The sequence below is a fragment of the Miscanthus floridulus genome, chromosome 8, assembly GCF_019320115.1.
Source record: "Miscanthus floridulus cultivar M001 chromosome 8, ASM1932011v1, whole genome shotgun sequence".
NCBI classification, from domain to species: Eukaryota; Viridiplantae; Streptophyta; class Magnoliopsida; order Poales; family Poaceae; genus Miscanthus; species Miscanthus floridulus.
In genome coordinates, this window is record NC_089587.1 from 47445655 (window position 1) to 47469737 (window position 24083).

The window sequence follows — 24083 nt, forward strand, 5'->3', positions numbered from 1 at the left end:
ACAAGGATACACAATAACTGTTTTTTAAGCTGAGTTTTCATATGACTGTACATATATAATGCATGGACATATTTAAGACTCCTTCCATTCTAAACGGTAAGACGTTTTGGTTTTCTACGTACATTGTTTTTGTTATGCATTTGACATATACACTGTATCTAAGTGCATAACAAAAGCTATGAATCTAAAAAAACCAAAACGTTTTATAATTTAGAATAGAACTAGTAATAATTAATATAATCAAAATAAATTACTCAGCTGCGTGGAGAGAATAATAAAAGGAGACATGTCACATGGATTGTGCTGTGAATATACAATTATTTATGCTCCAACAAAATACCCATAAAATTGTGGAAGTAGAAAATTTCCGAGCTAAAAAATACTACTCCCTCCATTTCAAATTATAAGTCCTTTTAATTTTTTTGGTTTATCCATTCTGCTATATCTAGATATATATCAAAATTAATATACGAAAAAATCAAACCGAATCATAATTTGAAACGGAGCGAGTATATACGAAGTCACTTACAGCTTCTGCTGAAAATATGGTTGGGGCTGGTAGCGGTGGGGAAGAAAGAGGCTGACATCCTGATTCCTGAAGCCACCGGAACCAGAACGAGGAACCAGAACGAAACAGCACCAGCAGGGGGCGGCGATATAGCTAGGGAGTAGTTCACTTCCCCCTCCCTCTCTCCTCCCCTCCTACGCCAGCTCCTCCCCGTCGCGTAGCCCCTCCTACCGTCCTACGTCTCCCTCCTGTCCCCGCTTCCGCTTCCTCCCCGCTGAGCGGAAGCGCGCAAGCAATCGCTGCCTTTTCTTGGCGTGCGCAGCTCCTGGTCGGCAGCCCCCCGCGGGATCTCGCTCGCTGGCCTGGCCGCGCGACATTGAGGCGGGGCGCCTGGAGCTCGGAGCCACCGCACTTGGTGTTGGTGCCTTGGAGTCGGTCGGGTGTCTCGTTCCTGATTTGATCTGCAACTGCGGCGGCGGCGGCCGACATGGCGGCATCGGGAGGGCTCGAGCAGTGGCAGAAGGACGGGTTCTTCCAGGCGGCCGAGGAGGTGCAGGAGTCGGCGGACTTGTGAGTGCCTTCGTCATCTTGGCTTCGATTCGTTGCGCCCGGGGCTACAAAAGTTTGAACTTTATATATGCAAAAAATGTACCGCTTGGCGATTGTTTTTGCCGTGAATTGTGACTGTCCTTGTCCTTTTTTTGGAAGGTTGGGTTGCTGTTCCTTGACTGCTTTGTGGATTATTGATGTACTGTGTTTAAGATGGGATTCCGATCTGACCCGTGCTTGTTTGCGGTCCTTGCGGACTCCAGAACTCTAGACTCTTGAATTTTCTACTAATTTTATTAGTAATTACTGGGCTAGGTTGTCGATTGGGGTAAGATGAGATTTGGATGCTTCTTTGCGGCGCTCTGATTGGTGAACTGCTGGCTCTACCTATTTTGTCCGTTCTTTCCGTTCAGTTCAGATTGTGATGTCGTAAAAACTGGTTCTTTGGTGGCATCTCATATCTTATTGGGTTGATTTATGTTTTTGTTTTGTATTGTATGGCTGGGGCAATTAATGCTTTATTCTAATCAAGTAGAATACAACTTTGCTTCAGTTGACAATTCTATTTGTTAATTTCGCCATGTAATGCTGCTTGGGTTGTGACAATTAATAAGAACTCATGTTGAAACTGACATTTACAATTGCAAATAGTCAAATGCATTCAGGAACATATATTCTAATGCAATTTTCCTCGAATTTGACAATTTCTCCATGCAGGATGGAATCTGTCTATAGAACTTGGATACGAGAGCGATGTAATGGTTCTAGCTCGGAAGAGGTAGACGATTTGCAAAGGGAGCTTCAGACAGCTTTAGGGACTGCAAAATGGCAGGCATGCTTTTACATAAACCTTTATATACTAGTAGCTGACTTGTGGTCTTGTTAATTACTGCTAGTGATTGTCTGTGCAGTTGGAACAGTTTGAGAGGGCTGTAAGTTCAAGCAACGATAAGTATTCACTGGAAGAGGGTACAATGGCAAGGCGTCGGCAGTTTGTTGTAGCCATTGAGGATCAAATTTCTCGTGTAGAGAAAGACATAAGCGGTTCTTTAATGGACAATGGCAGACAAGGGCTCAATTGGGTGAAGTTAGATGATGAGGAGCGAGATGATCTGGTCGCTTTCCTTTCAGCACCTGCAGACTTCTATTCAGAAATGAAGAGCACAGACAGCAGTAACCATGTCCCATCTAGACAAAAAAATGTGCGAGTGGGCATGAACGATCAGAGTGATCCAGCTTTAATCATTAAAGACATATATGAAGTGCCACGCAGAGAAATTTCTACTGTTAAGAGTGATGTTTGTGGTCTAGCTGAGGAGTTACATGGCCTTAGAAGAAATTTGAGTGTAGGTAATGATCATTGGAAGATTGACATTGGTAACGAGATGGTTGATGATAGAAAATCGTCCCCAAACGCAACTGGGGTTCAGGCTGCAAGTCAGACTACTGCTTTATCAAGCATCCGGAGAAGCACAGAATCTTTAACAAGAGTGAGATGGTTTTGGAATAGCTTGTGGAAACCCAAGAGTGATGAAAATCGCTCATTAAGATACGATATGTCAAATAATCTTGACCTCAGGGTTCTATCCTTATTAACACAGGTATATCAATTTCCTCTGCTGCCCCACCCTATTCTAAATTTAAGATGTTTATATGTAATATGATCTTATCGAGAGCAACTTATTGGACATATGTGTGTGCAAACAATCCTTGGAGATGTTGACTCAATAGTGTAGCATCCCTAATGGCTGTATAATGAAATCAAACCTTCCTTTCTGTAATATGTAATGGATTTGAACCTACAAACTGTGAATCTGCATTCATGTCATATACCACTTACAGTATATAAACAATGATTGATGTTATGATATTTCTCAAGATCGTCATGGGAGGGAGAACTTCGATTTATTTTGGCAACTGTATGCCAATGCATATGAAATATTGCTACATCCTAAATCCTGAATGTTATTTGCTGGTTTACATTTTTATTGGGCTAAGCATGTGACATTGACTTTTATGCATAGCAAACATATTTTATTTCTTTTACTGCATGATCCATTTTATAAATATGCTCCTTTTGACTGGTCCACAAAGTTAATGACATCCAATTAAGTTTGTTGGTGTTATCACTTTAGCTAATTTCTGAATCCAGTGGTTCTTTATGTTTTACAGAGATTTAATGGGCTAGCCGAAAGAAGCAGAAATTATTTGACAAGTTGGAAGGAAAATTCCAGAATTTCTGGACGGACAGGTGGGCTTCATATACAAGGCCAACAACAGAACATTCAATTTGGTCGTTCTATTCGGATCACCCTCTTACTGGTGTTGAGCATCTTTTTGATTGGTCAGTGCCAAACTTATCTAGCATGAATTTGTTTTTTTTTATCATAAGTAGTTTATAGCATAACTTCTTGTATATCCATGCTTTTGGGGTGGCTTTGTTTTGCTATTTTCCTCTGTTTGGTACTTCCTATAAGACGTTTTGGCTTTTCTAGATACATAGCTTTTGATATGCGTCTAGATATACACTGTGTCTAGACTCTAGATAGATAGTAAGAGCAATGTGTTTAGAAAAACCAAAACGTCTATAATTTAAAACGGAGGGAGTATCAATTAACATAGGCTCAAAAAAGCTACGATCATGTTGCACATATTGATATACAGTGTTATGGAGTATATTGATATTGTCAAGTGCAACAGATATAGGTTGAAATCAGTGTTCTGTTTTGTCAATACTAATAATCGCATTATGTGTTTTGCAGTACCATTTCTCGTCTCAGCATGACAAGGCATGTATTGTTTCACTTGTGAAGGAAAGGAACATTGGGACAACTAATCATGGTCCTGCTCATACTAGAAATCATGATTGGTGTTATTCTAAGTCAGCAAATGCAGCAAACCAACCATGTCATTTACATGTGTGGCTGCATATATGACAGGAAAAGAAGCAGATGGTGAAGGTTTCGATTGTCCAATGCATGATTGCATATCATAAACTCCTCACCGGCGCATAACCATGCTAAGATTTATCAGAGTTATGATCCATTTGTGATAGGTTGTGATGGCTGGTTGCTGCCAAATGGAGGTGGCTCTGCTCATTTCCCCTCTCTATATCCCATGAATGCAATTGTAAAAAGTTGTAGAGCTGATAGGAAAAGGCAAACAGCAAATATTTAAAAGATGAGTGAAATGATTTGTGGAAGTGCCGAGAATCTCAGTGAAATGAACTATGGAAGGATCTGAATACGGTTATTGATAATAATACATTAATATGGCATTTGTCAAACCGTTGGACGCACGTATGGTTCTCTGTTCACAGCTGTTTTATTGATCCAGGTTTCTACACTTGTCCTCGCTTTATGGGAATTTTTTTTTAATTTTAACACTTTTTGAAAATTAATTTTAAATCTAATATTGCCGATTTTTTTTAAAACTAACATTTTTAGCCGCGCCTATTGCCCTGGCGCGGCCAAATGCCTGTGCCGCGCCATGCATAGTGGCGCGGCAGGGGGTTGACGTGGCGGCCACCGGAATCGCTGGCCGATGATGTGGCAGGCTCTGCTGCGCCACCGATTTTGGCGTGGTAGTGCCGCGCCTTGATCCGTGGCACGGCAGAGCCGACTAAAACCCCGCGGCCAGTCCTGCCTGAGCAGCAAGCACGTCTGGCCGCCGCGCCCGCCGCTCGTCCGGCGGTATCTAGACGGTTTAATTGGAATGCATCGCGCTGATAGTGAGAGTTATTCTAAGTATTGCTTGACGTAAAATCAATAGTGGATTTGTTTCTATCTTTTGTTAAATTTTTTTCACGACCGAATAGAGAATTTGATAAGCCAATGATATTTTTTCCATCTTTCATAATACGGTTAACCACCACGTTAACTAATCGATTACGAAAAATTGGATTGGATTGAAACGAATATTTTTAAGAGAACTTATTTATTTGGCTTTTTGGTCCCATATTGTAGGATCGGCAGCGACGTAACCATGGACCCCGGCTTCCTCGACCCCTCGCGCAAGACGTCGGCCACCGGCGTCGAGATACCCCGGGACTGCCGGTTTCCGAACTAGTTGCTACTTAATCTCGTATGCAGTGATACCGCGACGCGTTGAAACGAATATGAAGCAAATAAATGAAGTCCGTGCGCAAGTTGACAAGCTGCCACATAACATTTTTATTGGTTTGACATAAGTTCGACATAACATAACCAACTTAGCCTGCAAGTTTTGGACGCCAATAATAATTCGACCTAACAAACTAAGACCCAGGAGTGTAAGGATCCATCGGTCGCCTCTGTCTCTTTGGATTTGTTGGCAACACATTGGGAGTGTATCCAACGTCGGTGTGGTCGCGTCGCCGGTGCGTACGACTCGTACCCTGCAAGTATATGATATGCATGATTACTTAGAATTATTTATGATTGTTAGTTAATGTAGCCTACGTATTTAAAGAAACTATCTTTGTTAGTACTTGTGAGGCTCCTTAGGTACCAAGCGGGGCACCACCTAGCTGAGACATGCCGATCGTTGTCGTCGTCCTTGGTTGCAGGGTCCTTCCCAACGCTATGATATGGTGGTGTACGCACCGCGGAAGTGGCACCTGTCACCGGCTGAGAAGAGCCGACTGGTGTCCTCAAAGAGGCTGAAGACGTGCCACCCGACCGCGCCGGGAGCGGTGGTTCCTCATAAGGAGTGTCCATACAGCTCAGCTTTTGAGCTAGCTTCCTGCAGGTCTTCTTCACCTTCTGCATAAATAGACGTTAAAGTTAGTGCATTTCCCAAACGCATATACACTAAAGAAACAATTTTGGAATGGACTAGTTTATGTTTACCTCCACAAAAGCCTAGAGAACGTCTGGCCCCTGTCCTCTAGACTCGTGAAGCCGGAACGCTGCTTCGTTGAACAGCCTCGACAATTGTGTCGCCTGAGTACAGAAACGTGGTTGAACAGTTTTAGTATACATACTTAATACTAAATGGATAACAAATTGTAACATTCAAGTATCTTACCACTTATCTTTGTAGCGGGGCTCTCTGTAGCTGTGTGTCCTCTCTAGTGGCAACGTCGTACACATCTTCGATCACAACTTCCTCCGAGACCTCGTCAATCGCCTCCTTAGTGTACGGGGGCTTGATATGTGTCCTCGTAGACCTGTGAAGCCAACGCAGGTACTCGTCGAAGGTGTGCTGATCGTGTGGAGGACCCGCATGGACCGGCTGCCGTTCCCTGGTCTCCCACAAGTGGATGTGCGCGTTGTGTGTTACACGTCAATCCTTAGTCTTGTACCTCTTTCTGTGGTCATACCTACAACAAAACGATGTTAGTTGTACCACACACATCTCTAAATTGTAGCTCTGTTATTAATCGATAACTCACCCGTGCAATCCTTGGTTAGTGGAGTAAAGCGGTGGTGGGCAGTCTTTTCATTCTTCCAAACTGTCTGCAGACCCTGATGAGCAAGTGAATCTCGACCATGTGGAAGAAAATAAGAGGGACGTTGCAGCGATACTCCTCTGACTCGTCCCTAGTGACAGGACTGAGATAGTACTGGAGCTCCGGAGCATCCCAAGGACACCAATGCACCTGAACATTTCGTAATTGAGTTAGGTTGTGATATAGTATAGATCGAACAAGACACATGTATGATAGTAAAGAGAGCGTAACCTGGTGCTGTGTCAGGACGTCGAGACCGTCTGTGTACTCCCTGTACTTGCGCCTCGCATTCCCTCTAACTAACTCTGATTCTGTCCAGATAAACAGAGAGAGTGTATCCTGGCCGTTCCATTGCTACATTGAACACGATAATGAATTAGCCATTAATAAACTCATCATATGTAACAATATCGAAGAATATAATGAACCAAAGTACTTACCGGTAAACCAGTATTAAGGGGCCTCCCAATGGGCCATCGTTCCCAACACCAAATCTGGAGTAGGTACGAGCAACCCCTAAGGTTCGCGTACCCTGAGGTGCGACGGCAGGCAACACATAGCTGTCGATACGTCCATGCCAGAACTGCGCTGCCCCAGCTGTACGTCGCTATGTTCTCCCACGACTGGCGTAGTATGTCAAGGAAGATCCAGCTGATGGTGTTGCCCAAGGCATCTGGGAAGAGGAAAGCACCAAGAAAGTGTCAGAGCCACACTCGAGCGAACCTGTCTATCTGAGCCTCCTCAGCCTGTGGATCCAAGTAATCAAAGTGCTCCGTGATCTAGGACGACGAAACACCGGAAGTTTTCTTGAAATTTACCAAACAAAATGAAACCCGATGGCTGCAGGAAAGCAATGCAAGTGTTAAATAGGCTTAAATTTCTCACTTATTTTTCTTGGAAGCCTCGTCATCCGGTGGAAAAAAGCCAGTAAACTGAGCCACTAGCTCCCTCCAGTGATCGTTGTCAACTATCCCAGTCACTGGAAGTCCCCTAATGAAAGGTCCTTGTTTGGTTTTGGTAATTGAGTGACAACCTAGGTGGACTAATTGTGTTTATGTGAGATACACAGGTGATTAGTCCACAGGTACATGTGTATGAACAACATATGCCATGGAGGTGAAAATGGCTTGGAGATGTTGCAAAGCTCACACATGTGATGATGAAGGAGCTTAAATGCACATGAGACATGACATTGAGTCATGTGATCAAGGTGGAGAAGATCAAGACAAGACTTGGCTTGATGGACCGGTTGCAAGCGTGAAGGGCAAGTCGAAGGCTATGGAGTGATGGACCGCGTGGCGGTGAAGCTTGAGCAAGACTTGGCGCCGATGGACGAGGGCAACATTGAAGAGCAAGTAGAGTCAAGATCGATGAACCAATATGATCATGTGATGATATGAAGTGGATCATATCATTGTTGATCGTGTTGGTGCATGTGTTGCATCGACATTGAAGGAGATGGAATGGAATGCGCAAGGCAAAGGTATAACCTAGGGCATTTCATTTCACCGGTCATAGGTGTGTAGAGAAGTTTATGACCGGGTTTAGGATAGATGGCCGTACTATCAAGAGGGGCAAACTTGTTTGCATATCGGTCATCTAGTGCCACTCGAGTGATTTAACTTTGCATTGTCGCTAGGATCGAGTGGCGTGGCAAGTTGAGTGGCTAACATCCTTTGGGAAATGATTGTGAAAAGCTAACACACATATACATGGTGGTGTACACTTGGTGGTGTTGGCACATTTACAAAGGAGGTGGTGTACACTTGATAGCGATCATTCAATTGTGTGAGTGAGTGATTCTAGTGCAATTACATCATGAGGTTGCATCGAGTGGCACTAGGCGATCGAGTTGCAAGCCGATGGTGCTTGTTACTCTTGGAGGTTGCCACCTCCTAGATGGCTTGGTGGTGGTCTCTGTCGAAGCGCGCAAGAAGCTTGTGCGACGCTCTAGAGAAGTGCTTATGAGGGGCATTGTGCTCGCCCCGCGGGAGCCACGAAGAGCAACTCTAGTAAAGCGTGTCATTGAGCTACCCTCACTTAAGGGGTAGGTTCTTGCGGCGCCCGACGTGCGGGCTTAGCGGGTGATGCTAATTAGCCGCCGAACCACCAAGTGAGCGGTCGACACAACAGGGACTAGCGTGTTGGCAAACACGTGAACCTCGGGAGAAAAATCATCGTGTCAACCTTGTTCTTCCTATTGGTTTGTATCCCCATTACACAAGCTTGCAATTACTTTTATACATATTAAGCTTGTGTAGTTGCTCTTGTAATTAGATAGCTTGTGTAGCTTGCTAATTACCTTCTTGCTTGTGTAGCATAGAAGTAGCTCTCTTGCGTGGCTAATTTGGTTTTAGTAACCTTGTTAGTCACATTGCTTAGTTTGTGTAGCTAAGTATTTGCGCTCTCTAATTAGGCATTGGTTGCCTTGTTATTGAGCATTGCTAGTGAGCATCGTTAGCTTTGTGCTTTTGCTTACTAGCATGTGTAGGAGCTCTCTTGTTGCTTAAAGTACTAGTAGCATAGGTTTGTGTAACCTTGCTCCTAGAATTGTTTAGGAGAGCTCTAACTAGCCCAGCACCTTTGTTGCATAATTGTTATCTTTGCAAGGTGCTAGTGAACATATATAGTGGAGTATAGTCTTGACTAGACCGATAGTTTTAATTCCGCATTTGTATCGGTTAGCCGACGCGATTAATTTTAGAAAAGACTATTCACCCCCTCTAGTCGCCATCTCGACCCTTCACCCAACCGAAGACCAAAAATAGCCTTCACATCCTGCATGGTCAAAGTCATCTCGCCACAAGGTAGGCGGAACGTGTGGGTCTCAGGCCTCCACCTGTTATAAGAATAGAACGACTATTAGTTGCCTCAAATTTGTTACAAGAAAGTTTACGTACAAAGAATGCACTTGCACCTGTCTACAGCTGCAGTAAGTAGTGTTGGGTTAAGGGACGAAAGACCATGGTTGACAACACATATGTACGGCGCGTAACGCTCGTCCCACTGATGCGCCCTAGTGTGCGTGCGGGGCCTCAAAGTAGGCAAGGCCACCTCTGCGTCGTTTTCACTCAAGATGTGTGCTCGGTGCTGGTCATCGTACTCCACCTCAAGAATGGGGTACAACGGATGCTGCGTGGATGGAGCCATCCTATTACAAATTGATAAACAAAGCGTTAGAGTATTCAAATTAACATTATGTAGCATTGCAAAATTTGAACTACTTGTTATGCAATACGAACACAATATGAAAGCATATGTATATATTCAAAGTAACATTAACAGACATATCACGCACTAGTAACATAAACAACTTCACTAAAAATATAAGCATTTGACAAAACTTCATGAAGTCATCAAAATTGACGTATCACACATTAGTAAGTACTGACATTTGTAAACTAGTATGTATACCTAAAATCCCTGACTAAATAACTAACTATAAACTAAATAATAAATACCTAGTCAATCCCTAAACCCAAATTCCTAGCTATACTAGAACACACAACCTCAAACCTAAAAACTACCTACGTAAATCACAAACAAATTCACTAACCTAACTATCCTAAATCAGTAACTATCCTAAATTTGACAAACTATCATAAATCAACAACAATCATAAAACCCTAACTATCCTAAATTACTAACTATCATAAATCACTAATTATCCTAAATCACTAATTATCCTAAAATAATAATAATCAAAATAACATGAAATCGAGAGGGAGGTACCTTAAGAGCGGGCGGCCTTGACGCTCCGGCGTTCGTGGCGCAGCCGGCGCGGGTGCTGCGCGGCAGCGGGGCGCGTGCGGCTGGCAGCGGGAGGGCGGGCAGGGGTGAGGGCGGGCGGACGGGCTCGCTCGCGATATTTATTTAGCCCAGCCGCGCCATGCTCCGTGGCGCGGCACTGCCGCGCCAAGATCGGTGGCGCGGCAGAGCCTGCCACGTCATCGGCCAGCGATTCCGGTGGCCGCCACGTCAGCCCCCTGCCGCGCCGCTATGCATGACGCGGCATAGGCATTTGGCCGCGCCAGGGCAATAAGCGTGACCAAAAGTGTTAGTTTTTTTTAAAAAAACCCTGCAATGTTAGATTTAAAATTAGTTTTCAAAGAGTGTTAAAATAAAAAAATCCTTTATGGCATGCTTGCCCTTGCCCTTGCCCATGAAGTAATCTTGGTTCGACACTTCTACTTACTTTAACATCCCATCCATGAGATTAATTATAGGCTGAAGCTGAAGCTCCAGCTTGTGCTCACATATCTACCTCGGCTGAAGCTCTGAGATGGACACATCGTTCTCCGAAACTGTGGCCATTCACTACGGGATACTGTGTATTATTGGGGACCACCTAATTGTCATCCATTGTCGTTAAGAAAAGAAAAAATGGTGCCCTCATTTCATTCTTTCATCAATTTGCGTCCTCATTCACCTGGCACTGAGCCTTATCTAACATTACTTTATTACATGGCAATGCAAGTAAACTTTTCTCCCATCCCTTCTATTTCATACTAAAAACTCCAGTTGAAAAGGGGATACCATAATTCACTAGGTTATGGTTTGAAAGACTAGGACCAAGACGAAGCATAGGGAAGATAGAAATGTTAGTTTGGTGTGCTGAAAGTACGAGCACGCAAGCAATCCCCAAAGGTCCGTGGACGCCGAGCGCTCAGTCCGAGCAGCAGAAACGGCGGCCAGTGCAGGCAACGGGGGCCGTCCCGCACGGATCCATCCATTTCCATTCCATCGCATCACGGCACCACCAGACGGAGGGGAGAGGTGGGCAACAGGGCAGGTACCTGGCGTCGACGGGAGCAGGCAGGGGTCCCTTGTCGCCACCGGTGCGGCGGGAGCACGTACAGAAGGGGAGGCCACGGTCAGGGGAGGGGAGAGAGTGCTCGCCGTCGCCGCTGCTGCTGGGGCCCACCCCACCCCACCTCGCGGGAACGGGAGCGAAGGAGGGAGCACGGGGCGGCGTCGGCGGAGGGGATCGTCATCCGGTGCGCCGGTGCCGCTGTCTCTCTCTCCGTCTCTCTCTCTCTCCGTCTCTCCGGTGGCGGCGGCTGTGGGGGACCGCCCGGTGGCGGCGGTGGTGGAGGGGAGGAGGCGGCCGCGGCGGTGGAGAGGAGTGTGCGGTGTGTGTGTGAAAGTAGAAAACGATTTGAGGGAGAAACAGCTTGTTGAATGCTTCTGTTTACCGAGTGCCTAGATGTACGGCACTCGGTAAACTCAAGCACCGCAGCCCTGGTACATGTTTACCGAGTGCCCAGATCTACGGCACTCGGTAAACATAAGCATGGCAGCCCACTGTGGCAGGCAGGTGGGCCGTGGCTAACCTTTACCGAGTGTTTGAGGTCACACTCGGTAAAAGTATCCATTATTTCATGCAAAACAAAAAATAAAAAATGCCAATTTAATCCTAAAATTCACCAAACTTTCACATGAACTATTTCATGTCATCTATTTACTATCTAAAAAATTCCAAGTTCAAATCATAATGTTGAATTTCACTCTTAATAGAAATCCTACTCGTCATTGTGAATGTTTAGCGTCTCTTTGGGAGATGTACCGGTTCGACAGCGACGAATGTAAAAATACTTCCAAAACGTTATGAAATTTTTTCTATAACATAGATGTATGCTTCAATGTTAATTCTTCCAATCTTGTGATTTATCGAGTTCAATTTTAATTATTACAATTAAATTCACACGATATGTTCCTAATTTTCATAAAGAATGAAAATTTTGTGAAATATAGTAAATAAATCGAAATAAACACCATATTTTGGAATGGAGTACTAAATATCATATGTGGATAGAGGAAAAAGAATGAAGAGAAAAACAAAAAATTTGGTTGAATTTTACCGAGTGTTGGGCCAATACACTCGGTAAAAGATAGTGTTTACCGAGTGTATTGGCCCAACACTCGGTAAAATTTTCATGTTTGCCGAGTGTATGATCATAACACTCGGTAAACATGTCATGCCTTGACGCCGTTTGGGCACGGTTGCTATCGTAGGTGACGTGGCACGTCAATACCGAGTGACCGTTTTTACCGAGTGCACCCCTTCGGTAAACTTGTAGTTTTACCGAGTGTCTGAATATACCGAGTGTGCTGACTCGGTAAAGAGGTTGACTACCGGGTGTTTATGTTTTCCGAGTGTTGGCACTCGGTAAGTACTTTTTTCCGAGTGCCCCGACTTTTGACACTCGGTAATTGTCGGGGCACTCGGTAACTACACAGTCTCCGGTAGTGATTGACGGCTGTTGATCAGAGCTCCATGCGCCGGTTCCGGGGCGATCTGAGACAGTGCTGAATTCAGAGCTGAAGATTAAGGCCGGCCTGGACGGGGCTCGCCTGTCTTCAGGTGTGGTTGTCGGATTGCTTAGCATAAGCACCACTGTGGAGGCATCCGGCCGCTTCACCGGGTTCTCCTGGACGCAAAGGAGCCCGACCTCTATGCAGGTGAGGACCTCGAACTCTGGGTACCCTGACTCGGCCAGCAATGGGTCCACCACATCCGCTGTGGAACCAGTCCTCCACTTGTCCCAGACCTGCACATGCACTAATATATGGTCGGTTAATCCCCTTCCCATGAGGATGGGGGGATTTCATCATTTCAAAGTCCAAACAGACCAAAGCCCATATTCTATTGAGAAATCTTTCTTCATGACAATTTTCCAAAGAACATGATGCACTTACGTGGCTCAACATAGGCTCTGTTCGCTTGATCTTATAAGCCAGAATCAGCCATACTTTTTCAGCCATAGAATAGTATTTTCCTCTCACAACAAATCAGCTCCATAAATCAGCCACAACAGCAATAAGTCCTGCGCCGAACAGAGCTATAACACCGAAGCTGAACATGTCTGACTTGGAGGAGAGATGCCCCCAGTAAGCATACTCTGGGGCCATGTACCCGCTGTATACATCAACAACTTGCAATCAAGATTAGCCATTAATGTCAGAGAGTAAACCGGCTCGTGGGCCTGCCGACCCAGGCTCCCTACAGTGCCTATATGTACACTCTGATATTCATTGAGTAATACATGAGTGTTCTACAATTCATACGTTCTCAATTAACAATTAGGACTTTAGGAGCAATCAAGGGTAGTGTATTGACTGACTAGTGACTATACTTACAGGGTTCCAACAGGTCGTCTTGTTATATCTCTGGATTGGTCTCCGCCGAAAGCCCTGGCGATTCCAAAATCCGAAATTTTGGGGTTCATGTCCGCGTCAAGCAATAAGTTGCTCGGCTTTAGATCTCTGTGGATGACCTTCAAACGGGACTCCTCGTGGAGATAGAGAAGTCCCCGTGCAATACCGTTGATGATGGCAAACCTCCTGCTCCAATCTAGCTGCTGCCGTTTCACTGGGTCTTTACTTACAAAACAAGAACATATTAAACACAGTATATATAGAGTATCAATTCAGGTTAGTTCAGTTATTTTGATTTTAACAGTATTTCGATGGACACCGTAAAGGAAGGTGTCTAGACTTCTGTTGGGCATGTACTCGTAGATCAGCAGCTTCTCTTCTTGCAGGGAAACACCCAGCAGCCGCACCAGGTTCCTGTGCTCCAGCTTGGTAGCCAGCACAATCTCGTTCTTCAGCTTGTGGAATCCCTGTGAGGAATTCTGTGAAAGCCTCTTCACAGCTACCTCTTCCCCGTCTTGTAATGTACCCTGCACGAGGCAAAGCACCTGCTATTACCATTTTCGATAATCACTGGTATATATTATATTGTGCTTTTTAATTATTTAATTGTTGTAGACACTTTACACCGCCAATTCAAGATAATATATACTCCCTCCGTTCCAATTTATAAGTCATTTTGCCTTTCTTAGATGCACAACTTATTACGTATATAGACATATTGTATATTTAGGTTTATAGTGAAAGCTATGTATATAGAAAAGCCAAAATAACTTATAGTTTACGATAGAGGGTGGTAATTCTCATGACTGTATGTGTATATATGGAAGAAAATGTACCTTGAACACTTCTCCAAAGCCTCCCTCTCCGAGTTTGTTTTGTTCCGAGAAATTGTTTGTAAGTTTCAAAAAGAAGAAGAAATTGTTTAACTACTACAAAAAGCATTTTTAGGGCGGCTAGTAAGCCTTTGTAGGGGCGGTTTAGCCCGCCGCCTCTACCGAACCGTCTCTACAAATCATGCATTTGTAGGGGCGGTTCCCAGGCCGTCCCTACAAATCTATTTGTAGAGGCGGCGGGCGGTTCCTAGGCCGCCCCTACAAATCTATTTGTAGGGACGGCTTGTATTACCAGCCGCCCCTATAAATACCTGTTTGTAGGGGCGGTTCAATCTAGAACCGCACCTACAGTACGTTTTTCCGAAAAAAAATTCAAACTTACAATTCAAAATCGCGTTGCCGAACGTCCTGCGACCAACGTTCCGAACCGCGTTCGCGTTGCCGAACGCCCCACGACCAACGTCCCGAACCGCGTTCGCGTTGCCGAACGCCCCGTGACCAGCGTTCGCGTTGCCGAACGCCCTGCGACCAACGTTCCGAACCGCGTTCGCGTTGCCGGACGCCCCGCGACCGCGACTACAAGCACAAGAGTATTATATAAACTACAATTACAAGTCCAATTCACAAGAATATATACAATCCATCATTAAATATACAAATTCCATACACATTGTTATCAACGTCATAGAGCTAACCTTTCAGTCTCACGAAGGTGTTGGTACTGAGGATTTCTACCTAAGTCAGACTCCTCGGTCATGGTAGGCGCCTCTGACGTGTACAATCTGGTCCAATATGAAGTTGCAAAGGTCGCCGATGAGCTCTAAGAGTTGGTCATCCTTGTATGGGTCTCTTTTCATCCATTTCTCTTCTTTCCACTACAAGAGAACAAGTTTCGGTTTAGTATTTCATACCATGTACGAAATTTTTATACTACATGTGAAGATGTTCAAACTTACCCTTAAGGGGTGTCTCCTGTAGGCACTGGTGTTACTCATTATAGAACATATATAGTATCCATAATGTACATTCCTAGGCTTCTGCTTGGGGCACTGTTTGTTTTGCATATGAAAATGTTAAGTAATGCTTTTGACAGCCATGTAATAGAGTACTGAAGAAGTAAGTTACACTTACCGCACATAGTGTTTTTATATCCCACTTTTCCTTCCTTGCTGGATCATGCCTTCCATGATGATTAGTGACATAGAGCCTAAATGCCCTTTTCGAATTATTTTAGCAAATACAACTTGTTAGTATCCAAAAGTGAACGTTACAAGTATGTATACAAACATATAAGCTAATGAGGATTGTCGATATGTATACGTCTTGAGAATCGATATGAAGTCTTTGTATGTCACCGGGTCCCTATCTATTGAATCAAAGACCCATGCCATGCTCCTCCCGACATCGACGGCTATACAAATCTAGTGGTTGTTGCATGGATTTAATCATAGAACTAGATAAGCTTTTTTTGCATCGAATAAAATATATCGAACAAAGCTTTAAGTATAGAGTTAAACTTACTCGAAGTTGTATGGTAGCCATATAGTAGAGTGCTGTTGGAGATTTTTGAAAGCTAGGGCAATGTATGCCGCAACCTTAAGGGACTCTTCCCTTAGTTTCGCCGTACGGATGCGCTCTTTCTCCCAAAGAGTCTTTGTAGCAGCTAGCTCTTTGGCATCCAGTGTCCACCGTTTAGGGTAATTAAAATTTATTTGGGCTATAGCTTGAGGGTCTAGATACCCAACTTTCATACTTGGCATTTGTTTGACAATGTGCACTTACATTCTACAAATCACGGCTTGGGTTAGTTACAACAAAATTCAAAGATTACATTCATATCATATCGGGAGGACAAGGACTTATAGGCACCACGTGCGAATTAGATTCATCTCCATTTCTCCCAGGTGAAAGCATGTGTGCATGCCATCGAAGTCAAAGACAATTTTCTCGGCTGGGCTTCCAAATGTGCCGGTGGGGAAGCATGCTTGTATGAGATCTATGCTCGTTGGGAGAACACGCAAGTACCAATCATGAAACCTTCTCATTCCAAGTGGTAGGCGCTGGATGTCCCGGTTTGGTAGGAAGGGCTTGCCTCTTTCATATGTTTTTGGGCAATCCTTTGACCATTCGATGATATCAACATTTGGATACTGCTTTGCAATTTGGTGGAGTTTGCTAGTGACGTCCTCCTCAGAACCCCGTGATGGGACTTTTTAACTTGGTTCTCTGGCTTGAACTGGTCATGGAAAAACCACTTGGACACCGACGAGACGTCTTTGATCAAAACATAAACTGGCCTTATGGTGATTGGATGCTTCTTTCGAAGTTCTCATTCAGGCACATCCTCATCTTCTTATGCATCAGCTTCTTCAGGAGGCACTCGTTGTTCATGTATCGGCTGTGCTTATTGAGAAGACTATGGTATCTCATGATGCACTTGCTCGGTACGAGCTGGAGAAGGTTGTGGCATCTCATCAGGCACATGCTCGCTAGGAGGCGGGGAAGAATGTGACATCTTAGGAATGTGGTGGTCACAAGACGGTGAAAATATCTCCCCGGCCTCAACAACTCGCTCCAAATTTGGGAGAGGGGGAGGCGGCGAAGAAGCAGTCAATATAATGTCCTATTTGTGCCAGAGGATGAACTGCCCCATAACATCTCCGAGTAACACCAGCTCCTCAGGAGTTGCGTAGTCTATCCTCCACTGCATGAACTCGGGCTTCACTGTATGCACCTCGACCCTAGTGTAGTCCGATGGTATCTTATTATTGTGGTGTAAGCCACCAGGAGGATGTGCCACACCCGTTCCCACCTCCATCACAGTGTCCTACCGGCCACTGAGAAACACCAAGGTGTAACTAGTTGGTTCCCATATGCGATCGATGGGGGTTATGGCTGTAGTGGAACCTTGGCTGCTAGGAACTTTCAGAGGGCTGCCAACTAATGCTAGTTCTCCCAGCGACGTCACTAATATCCATGGCTCCGTAGACAGTCCTTGCTCCTCCAGCACCTTCACAACTAGAGCTTTCACTTGGAGCTCAAGACTAGTCTCCCGGTCTCTGCCATGTTTCTTGTACATGTGCCTATCCTCTTCGAATCCTTGCTTCTAGGTGATCCTTTTCTCTAGCCCCCTAGTGTGGCCTGTGTGCTCCTTGTTTCCCAAGCCAAGGCCAAGCTCGTCCCTCTCTCTAGAAGGATTGAATGAGCCCTTCTCCTTGTCTTCAGCACATTTCAGTATCCTTGATACGACCTCTTGGGTCTTCGGCTTATCAAACTTAAGATTACCACCGGATGATTCTGTACTCCTTGCATATATCCAATTCCTTGAGCGTACCTTTAAATTCATCACATCGATATTCTCAGCAGCTGCGGCCTCTTTGTCCATCTTCCTAAACTGCTCTTCCTTGGCATAGTAGCCACCGGGCCCTAGATGATGGTGATGTTTGTTCCTCTTCGCTAGCTCGGTGTTATGGGCATTGAGCTCCAATGCCTTCGGTGAAGTCTTCTGAGCCACGAGCTCCTCCCATTGACTAGGAGTTATTTTGTCGAACTCGTTGAAGAGAGTTAACCCCTTTTGGATATACTTCATGTTGAGCTCCGACCTCCAATGTCGGAATGACTCTCCCATCATCCTGAAAGCATTTTTTACTAGTTCGTGCTTACCCTCCGAAAATCTAAAATTAAGCTTCAGCTGTCTATCCCATAGTTCATTCTTTTTGTTCTCTGGTACCTCTTTCCAGTTAGGGATTGCTAGGTTCAATTTATCTCTTACTAGGGCTCCGATCGCATTACGGAATCATCCTCTTAATTCCTTCAGCTCAAGGATCTCCCCTGCTGGTCCAACCTCCATTATCACATAGCATGCCTTATCTGAATATAGATTTCCTTTTCTATCCCCTCGTTTTCTCTTAGGCTTGGTAGTCATGGTTGTGTCTTAAAGTTGTGGAGTAGAGGCATCGTGATCCGTCTCTATGGCTGTTGCCTCTGCTCTCCTTTCCTCTACTTCGTCTTGTCCAGCGAGATGTCGCGAACGTCGATGTTGTCTTTTCCAAGATTTAGGAGGGACCTGTATATACGATAGGTTAAAGTGTTAGCAGAGGTAACACAGCCAAAGCTTTAGCAAAATTTACAAGATAAGGCTTTTTCCCTACCTCCTCGTTTGGGTCAAAATCCTTGTCCAAATCTTCCTCCGTTGGCCTCCTTCTGGCTTCATGTGGGAAAGGATCCTCAGGACTTACATATCCCTCTTCTGAGTCCTCCTCATCATCATCCTCTTCTTCTTTGCCTTCAGTAGCCTCTCCTGCTATTCCTTCTACTCCCCCTTCCTCCTCGTCACACAACTCCTAAGTAAGCATTACTTTTAGATCCTTTTCTACCTTTTTATCGAACTGCTCCTAAGTAAGTTGGTCCTCTAGTGCTTGCTCCTCATAGGTTGGCTGCTCATCATGCTTAGGGCATTGGGCTGCACTATCTGGTGTCCACGACATTATTTCACGCTTTGTTCTAATAGATGCAAGAAAGTGTGCTTTAGGTATGCGAGAAGGTATAAGAAATAAAAAAGGTCTATAAACCAAAGTAGTCCTATAAAACAACAATATATAAAAAAACGAGAAGTAGCAGTAGTAGAGGCCTCAGAAACATGTCAATCATTATCTGATCTTGAACTTGGAGCATCAAGGCATCATAACAGAGAAGAGAGGAGAAGGTAATGTAGGGGCGACTGCTAATGATGTCAAGTTCCTCACAAGTTCTTGATCATTAGCTCATATTCCATATAATGTATGGACTTAGACAATTTCATCATCGGCAAAACAAAGGAGAGGAGAGGAGAGGGGAGATTTGGCAAAAAAAAGCAACAGCTGCTTAACAAACATAGAGAGGAAAAGGTGTAAAAACAAGCAGCTACTGCTTCCCAAACATAGAGGATAGGAAAATTAGCCAAAAAAACAGTTGACTCCTACCACATGGTTGGAAGACCCCTACAGATCAAAATCTGGTAACTTAGATAGCCAGCTAGTAGTAGTAGGAGAGTAGCTAGCAGCAAGTAGAGTAGCTAGCAGCCAGCTAATACCAGTAGTAGTTTCTAAGAGTATAGGGAAGAGGGCAGAGCAGCAGTCAACACTAGAGTAGTATAGAGTAGTAGTAGAATAGCAGTAGGATAGTAGTATAGAAGTAGCAGCCAGCAGTGTAGTTAAGAGCAGCAGCCAATGTGTTCTAGGAAATAAAGCCATTAATAAGAACAATGTGATAGAATACAAGCATCAGTAGTTCAAGAGCCATCTAAGTTTCATGCTGGAATTAATAATACAGCAAGCAAGCAACTTCTTAGTAATACAGCTCGAGCATAGAAATTCTTAATAATACAGCAACAAGCAACTTCTCTCTTAATAATACAGCATCATGCAATGATCATTTACACAAATAAGCACACAAGCTGATGACTGCATTGCCCACTATTTCACTGCCATATCTAAACAAGCTCAAGTAACAATGCACATATCTAAAAGTAGTGGGCATTTCTAAAAACAGTGAGCCTTCTTGCAAGTTACACTAACTAACTCAAGTTGCACTAACTGACAGTTTAAATGAGCAATGGAGACCACAAAGATGACAAAAGACATACATGAGGGAGCAAGCATTACTTGAAAGAAGAAAAAGATTGATACACAAAGCAGATATGAAATTTGGGGTAGAGGACTTGAGGCCAAAAAGAAAAATTAAGATTGGCACATTATATAATTTTTGCTGAAAGCCCACGGTCTTAGAGTTTTATTTGTTACAAACTACATCGTCAGGCTCAGCATTGGTTCACTGAACGAACTGAATCCAATTCGAAACGCCGGTTTCAGTGGCCAACATCGGTAGGGCTCGCGCGCCGCGTGGTGGCCAGCAACGGCCGCGCATCACCGACACCCTGCCTAGCGCGGCCAAGGTGGGCCAACACGCACTACATCACCGCCAGCACCTGCCCACACTCAGCCGCGCATGCCATTTTCTTTTCTCGGCTTCCTTCTTCGCCCACAGCAGCAGCCGCCTCAGCACCGAGCGCCGCCGTCGCCATTGCCGATGCCAGCTTGCCCTCGCCGCTTCTCCACCACCGCAGCTGCTCCACCAGCACCCCCGTGACTCGCCACATCCACCCATGCTCACTGACCATGCTCGGTAAGCCCCAACACCATGCACGAGCTCGCCGGAGCATCACCACCGCGCCCGTCACCGTGGCTACAGCACATCCCTCCACCATTGACCGTGCAATCTTGTGCACTAGGTTCGCCTGAGTCCGTAGAAGCTCGTCCGTGCTTTAGATTGCTTCACTGTGGTCTCCACCGGCATAGCGCCGCCGTCCTGCTCCTTCGAGCCACCATGGTCGCCGCCGTCGTCGCTAGCGCCGATGAGAGGCCCAACCAAGTAGCTCAATCGATGCGCTAGGTCATGGGGGTCATGATGTGTAGATGGCACCGCTGGCGAACTCACCGGTGACGAGCTCTAGCCGCGCAAGCATCGTACAGTGCCACCGCTCTATTTTGTTTCTCTGACAAGTGGGGTCACTGGTTCGCGGGTCCCACCGGTCAGCGGCAGTAGAGAGTAGGATAGTTCATTTGATTCAAGATTTCATGCTGTTTTGTAATATTTATATCTCTAGTTGTGTAGCTTCAAAAATTGTGAAATAAATTTGGTAGTGTTCCTTAGGAAGTATAGTATTTAGGAAAAATATAATCTTGACACTTGCAGTAGATTTTTTGGAAGATTTAAATTGAAACTTGAAATGTGTTTTTGAATGCATGCAAACTTGTTTATTTTATATCTAGAATTCTTGTGCTCCAAAAATTATGAAATTTTTGTGGTAAGCTATCCTTGACATGTATGAGCTTTGGAAAAAATTTGAGGACAGTGCATGTGTAGATTTTTAGTTATAGATTTTTCATTTATAAATAGGTAATCTTTGTATGAATTTTTATTAATTATTTATGAATCCAATATTCATGAAATTTGTTGGAGGTTATCCTAGTACCATATGGATGATAATAAAAATAGGAAATCTGTTGCTTGACACTTTTCACTAGGGTTTTCTATTTTTGCTATTGTAAGCCTTTCTGTCTTGTAATTTTTATATAGAATGTTCTACTTGGTAAAATGGTATGAAACTTTTACAGTAGTCTTTTGGTAGCATTAGAAAGGTACTGTAAATTTTTGAGAATTTATGATGCATATATAGTATATGTTTATTATTTAACCTAAGTAGCTAAATAAAATAATAAAGGCATATAAATAAACACTTTGGGCTTTACCATTATGTTTTCTTGAGTGTATTTGGTATGCTTGCACTGTTGGTAGACTTTTTGTTGTAAAAATTTGAATACTTATATGAAGTAGAAGTATTATTGCTTTATAATTCGATTATAGCGGATTTAGGACAGATTCTATGGTTTGATGTGTTGCATGGTAAAAATGGTGTTTTCTGTAAAAATGGTTAATAACAAAGTTATAGAAAACTTCTTCATGTATCTTGTGTTAAAATTTCAGAGCAATAGGCCAAAGGATTTAGGAGTTATGGCTGTTCAAAGTTGGTGTTTCCGAATTGCTTGCTCTCTGGAATTTCTGGACAGCACTGAGTTGCTTGTCTGTTTTGGTTAAGATAAATTATGAATGAGCTTTTGATGATTAAATAAGAGTTGTAGGTAATTTTATAAGATTTCCATAAAGTCTAAGATCACCAGATTTGGATAAGTAGAACTATATTTATGAGTAAAATAAGTAGCTGTTGTTTTGTAGTGTGGTACATGAACTGCTGAAGTGTTTGATTGAATCATTAAGAAGAGATATGCACCTACTCAGTAAAAACACGATACACTTGTTATTACTTCAGCACCATGATGTTAAGAATACATACAAGAATGCATTCGTCACATATCATTATATTATACTTGTCATGCATACATTCGCAATACCTTAGGCCATATTCATGCATCTAGGATCGGAGGAAAGAATAACATTGCTGGAGTTCGACGAAGTAGAGGAAGGGGACCAGCCGGAGAATCCTCAAGCCACAGCTCCCGAAGGCGAGGAGTAGAACCCTGAAGAGCTTCCAGAGTGCCCTGATCACCGCCCCACGTCCTTTCTAAAAGGCAAGCCCCGGAGCATTTTAAGTCACCCAGTATTTTACAAATGATTACTTAAGTACTTATGATTGATGCATTAGGTTATAAGAGTTGAATGAAATCACTTGATGCATATAAATCCCTTGTCCAGATATATACACCGTTAATCTGGTGTAGGTCGAGGATCGAACATATGCTTAGCCATGCTTAGACCGGTAGAAGTCGGGTGATTTCCTGTCACCTGCGAGATGTAGGTGGATACCGGAGCATGGTTTGCTATATTTGCTATCGTGGAACAGAACCATGGGGTGATGGAAATCAAGGCTGAGCGGAGTCTATGCGTAGGCTGACTCATGTGATTCCGTCTGTGCCGGTTAAGGACCGTACCATTGTTGGAACTTCTGACAAGATTGAACGCATGCCTATCACTAGCTGGCCAGATAACTCATTCTGACCACGAAGCCGAGTAGCTCAACTCAGGCCGGGCCCCGTTCTGTTGTGCGCTCCTTGTAGGGAACCAAACTAAGCCCAAGGGCAGGGTAGTCCTAAACGTCCTGGCATTTGGTGTTCCCGACTGTGCGGCGCGGTACGAACCCACGAAATATGTACCTGAGTTGTACCAAAGGTGACCTAAGGCGACTAATGATTTGGTCTGCCTGGGTTTGTGTTAGGAATAAATTCCCAGCTGGTTGAAATCGATTTGAATCGCCGTCTCTCCCGGATAGTGAGAAACTTGGCTAGCTCCAGCATCATAGTAACTATGTTATGGAACATGATGGTTCAAATGAATATGGAATTACAATACCGGCTATGATTACTATTGTATGCTTTTACAATGATATACTACATGTCTGACACAGGATAGTTGCTAATTTAGAGATGGATAGTTATAATTAACTTGATAATGGAGCTATAATTATATAACTGAGTTAATCGCTTTTAGGCAAAATGTTGTTAAGCTATCTCCACTTATACAACCTTGCATGATCCTTGAAGTCATTTTATTTCTAGTTTATGACGGGTAAGTCTAGCTGAGTACCTTCTCATACTTAGGGTTTTATTTCCCATTGTTGCAGATGGCACTGTGTATCATGGTTATTGCAAGAGTTGCTTCTATCCTGCTGTGGATGAGGAGTAAGCCTTGGGCAGGCTTCTTTATTAATCCCTCTATTTGCTTTTGTGGACTGTGATCCTATTTCGGCACTATATTAAACTATGTTGGAAACTTTACTTTCAAACTTAATTTGCTTCCGCTATTGATTATCAAACTTGGTTTGTAATAACTTGGTTTCATACTCTGGTGATGAAAATGTATCTGTGAACTTTATGTAATATGTGACATGTATGTTGAATCATGTACGATCTTGGTTTGTTGTAAATCGTTTATCGAGACCCATCGTGGTACTCGACGGACTACCGGGTTTATATGGGTTCAAGTATGACAGTGCGACCGCTTGCGGGCTACCATTGTACTTGTACTCTTATAAATTGGACGGTTCTACGAC

The 24083-nt window shown here is 44.0% G+C and overlaps 1 protein-coding gene and 1 pseudogene across 2 annotated transcripts; one reads left to right on the forward strand and one right to left on the reverse strand.

Moving 5' to 3' along the window:
* Nucleotides 1–522: 522 nt before the first annotated feature.
* Nucleotides 523–4355, forward strand: LOC136471894 (uncharacterized). Of its 2 annotated transcripts, none has more exons than XM_066469645.1 (5): nucleotides 523–1078; nucleotides 1775–1889; nucleotides 1969–2658; nucleotides 3230–3308; nucleotides 3820–4355. In XM_066469645.1, exons 1-5 carry the CDS (start codon nucleotides 996–998, stop codon nucleotides 3840–3842), a joined length of 990 nt encoding a protein of 329 aa, XP_066325742.1. In that variant the 5' UTR covers nucleotides 523–995; the 3' UTR covers nucleotides 3843–4355. The 2 variants fall into 2 exon arrangements, with proteins under 2 accessions (XP_066325742.1, XP_066325741.1); XM_066469644.1 differs by having other exon boundaries at nucleotides 528–1078; nucleotides 3230–3401.
* A 4960-nt stretch (nucleotides 4356–9315) lies between these two features.
* The window catches only part of LOC136468999 (cysteine-rich receptor-like protein kinase 15), a 30557-nt pseudogene continuing 15789 nt past the window's right edge, over nucleotides 9316–24083 (reverse strand).

Excerpts from the sequence above, each read along its gene's own strand:
- LOC136471894 (XM_066469644.1), top strand. The coding sequence starts at position 996 with ATGGCGGCATCGGGAGGGCTCGAGCAGTGGCAGAAGGACGGGTTCTTC. Across the intron at positions 1,079-1,774 it reads GTGCAGGAGTCGGCGGACTT|GATGGAATCTGTCTATAGAA; the intron begins GTGAGTGCCTTC and ends TTCTCCATGCAG. Across the intron at positions 2,659-3,229 it reads TTCTATCCTTATTAACACAG|AGATTTAATGGGCTAGCCGA; the intron begins GTATATCAATTT and ends TATGTTTTACAG.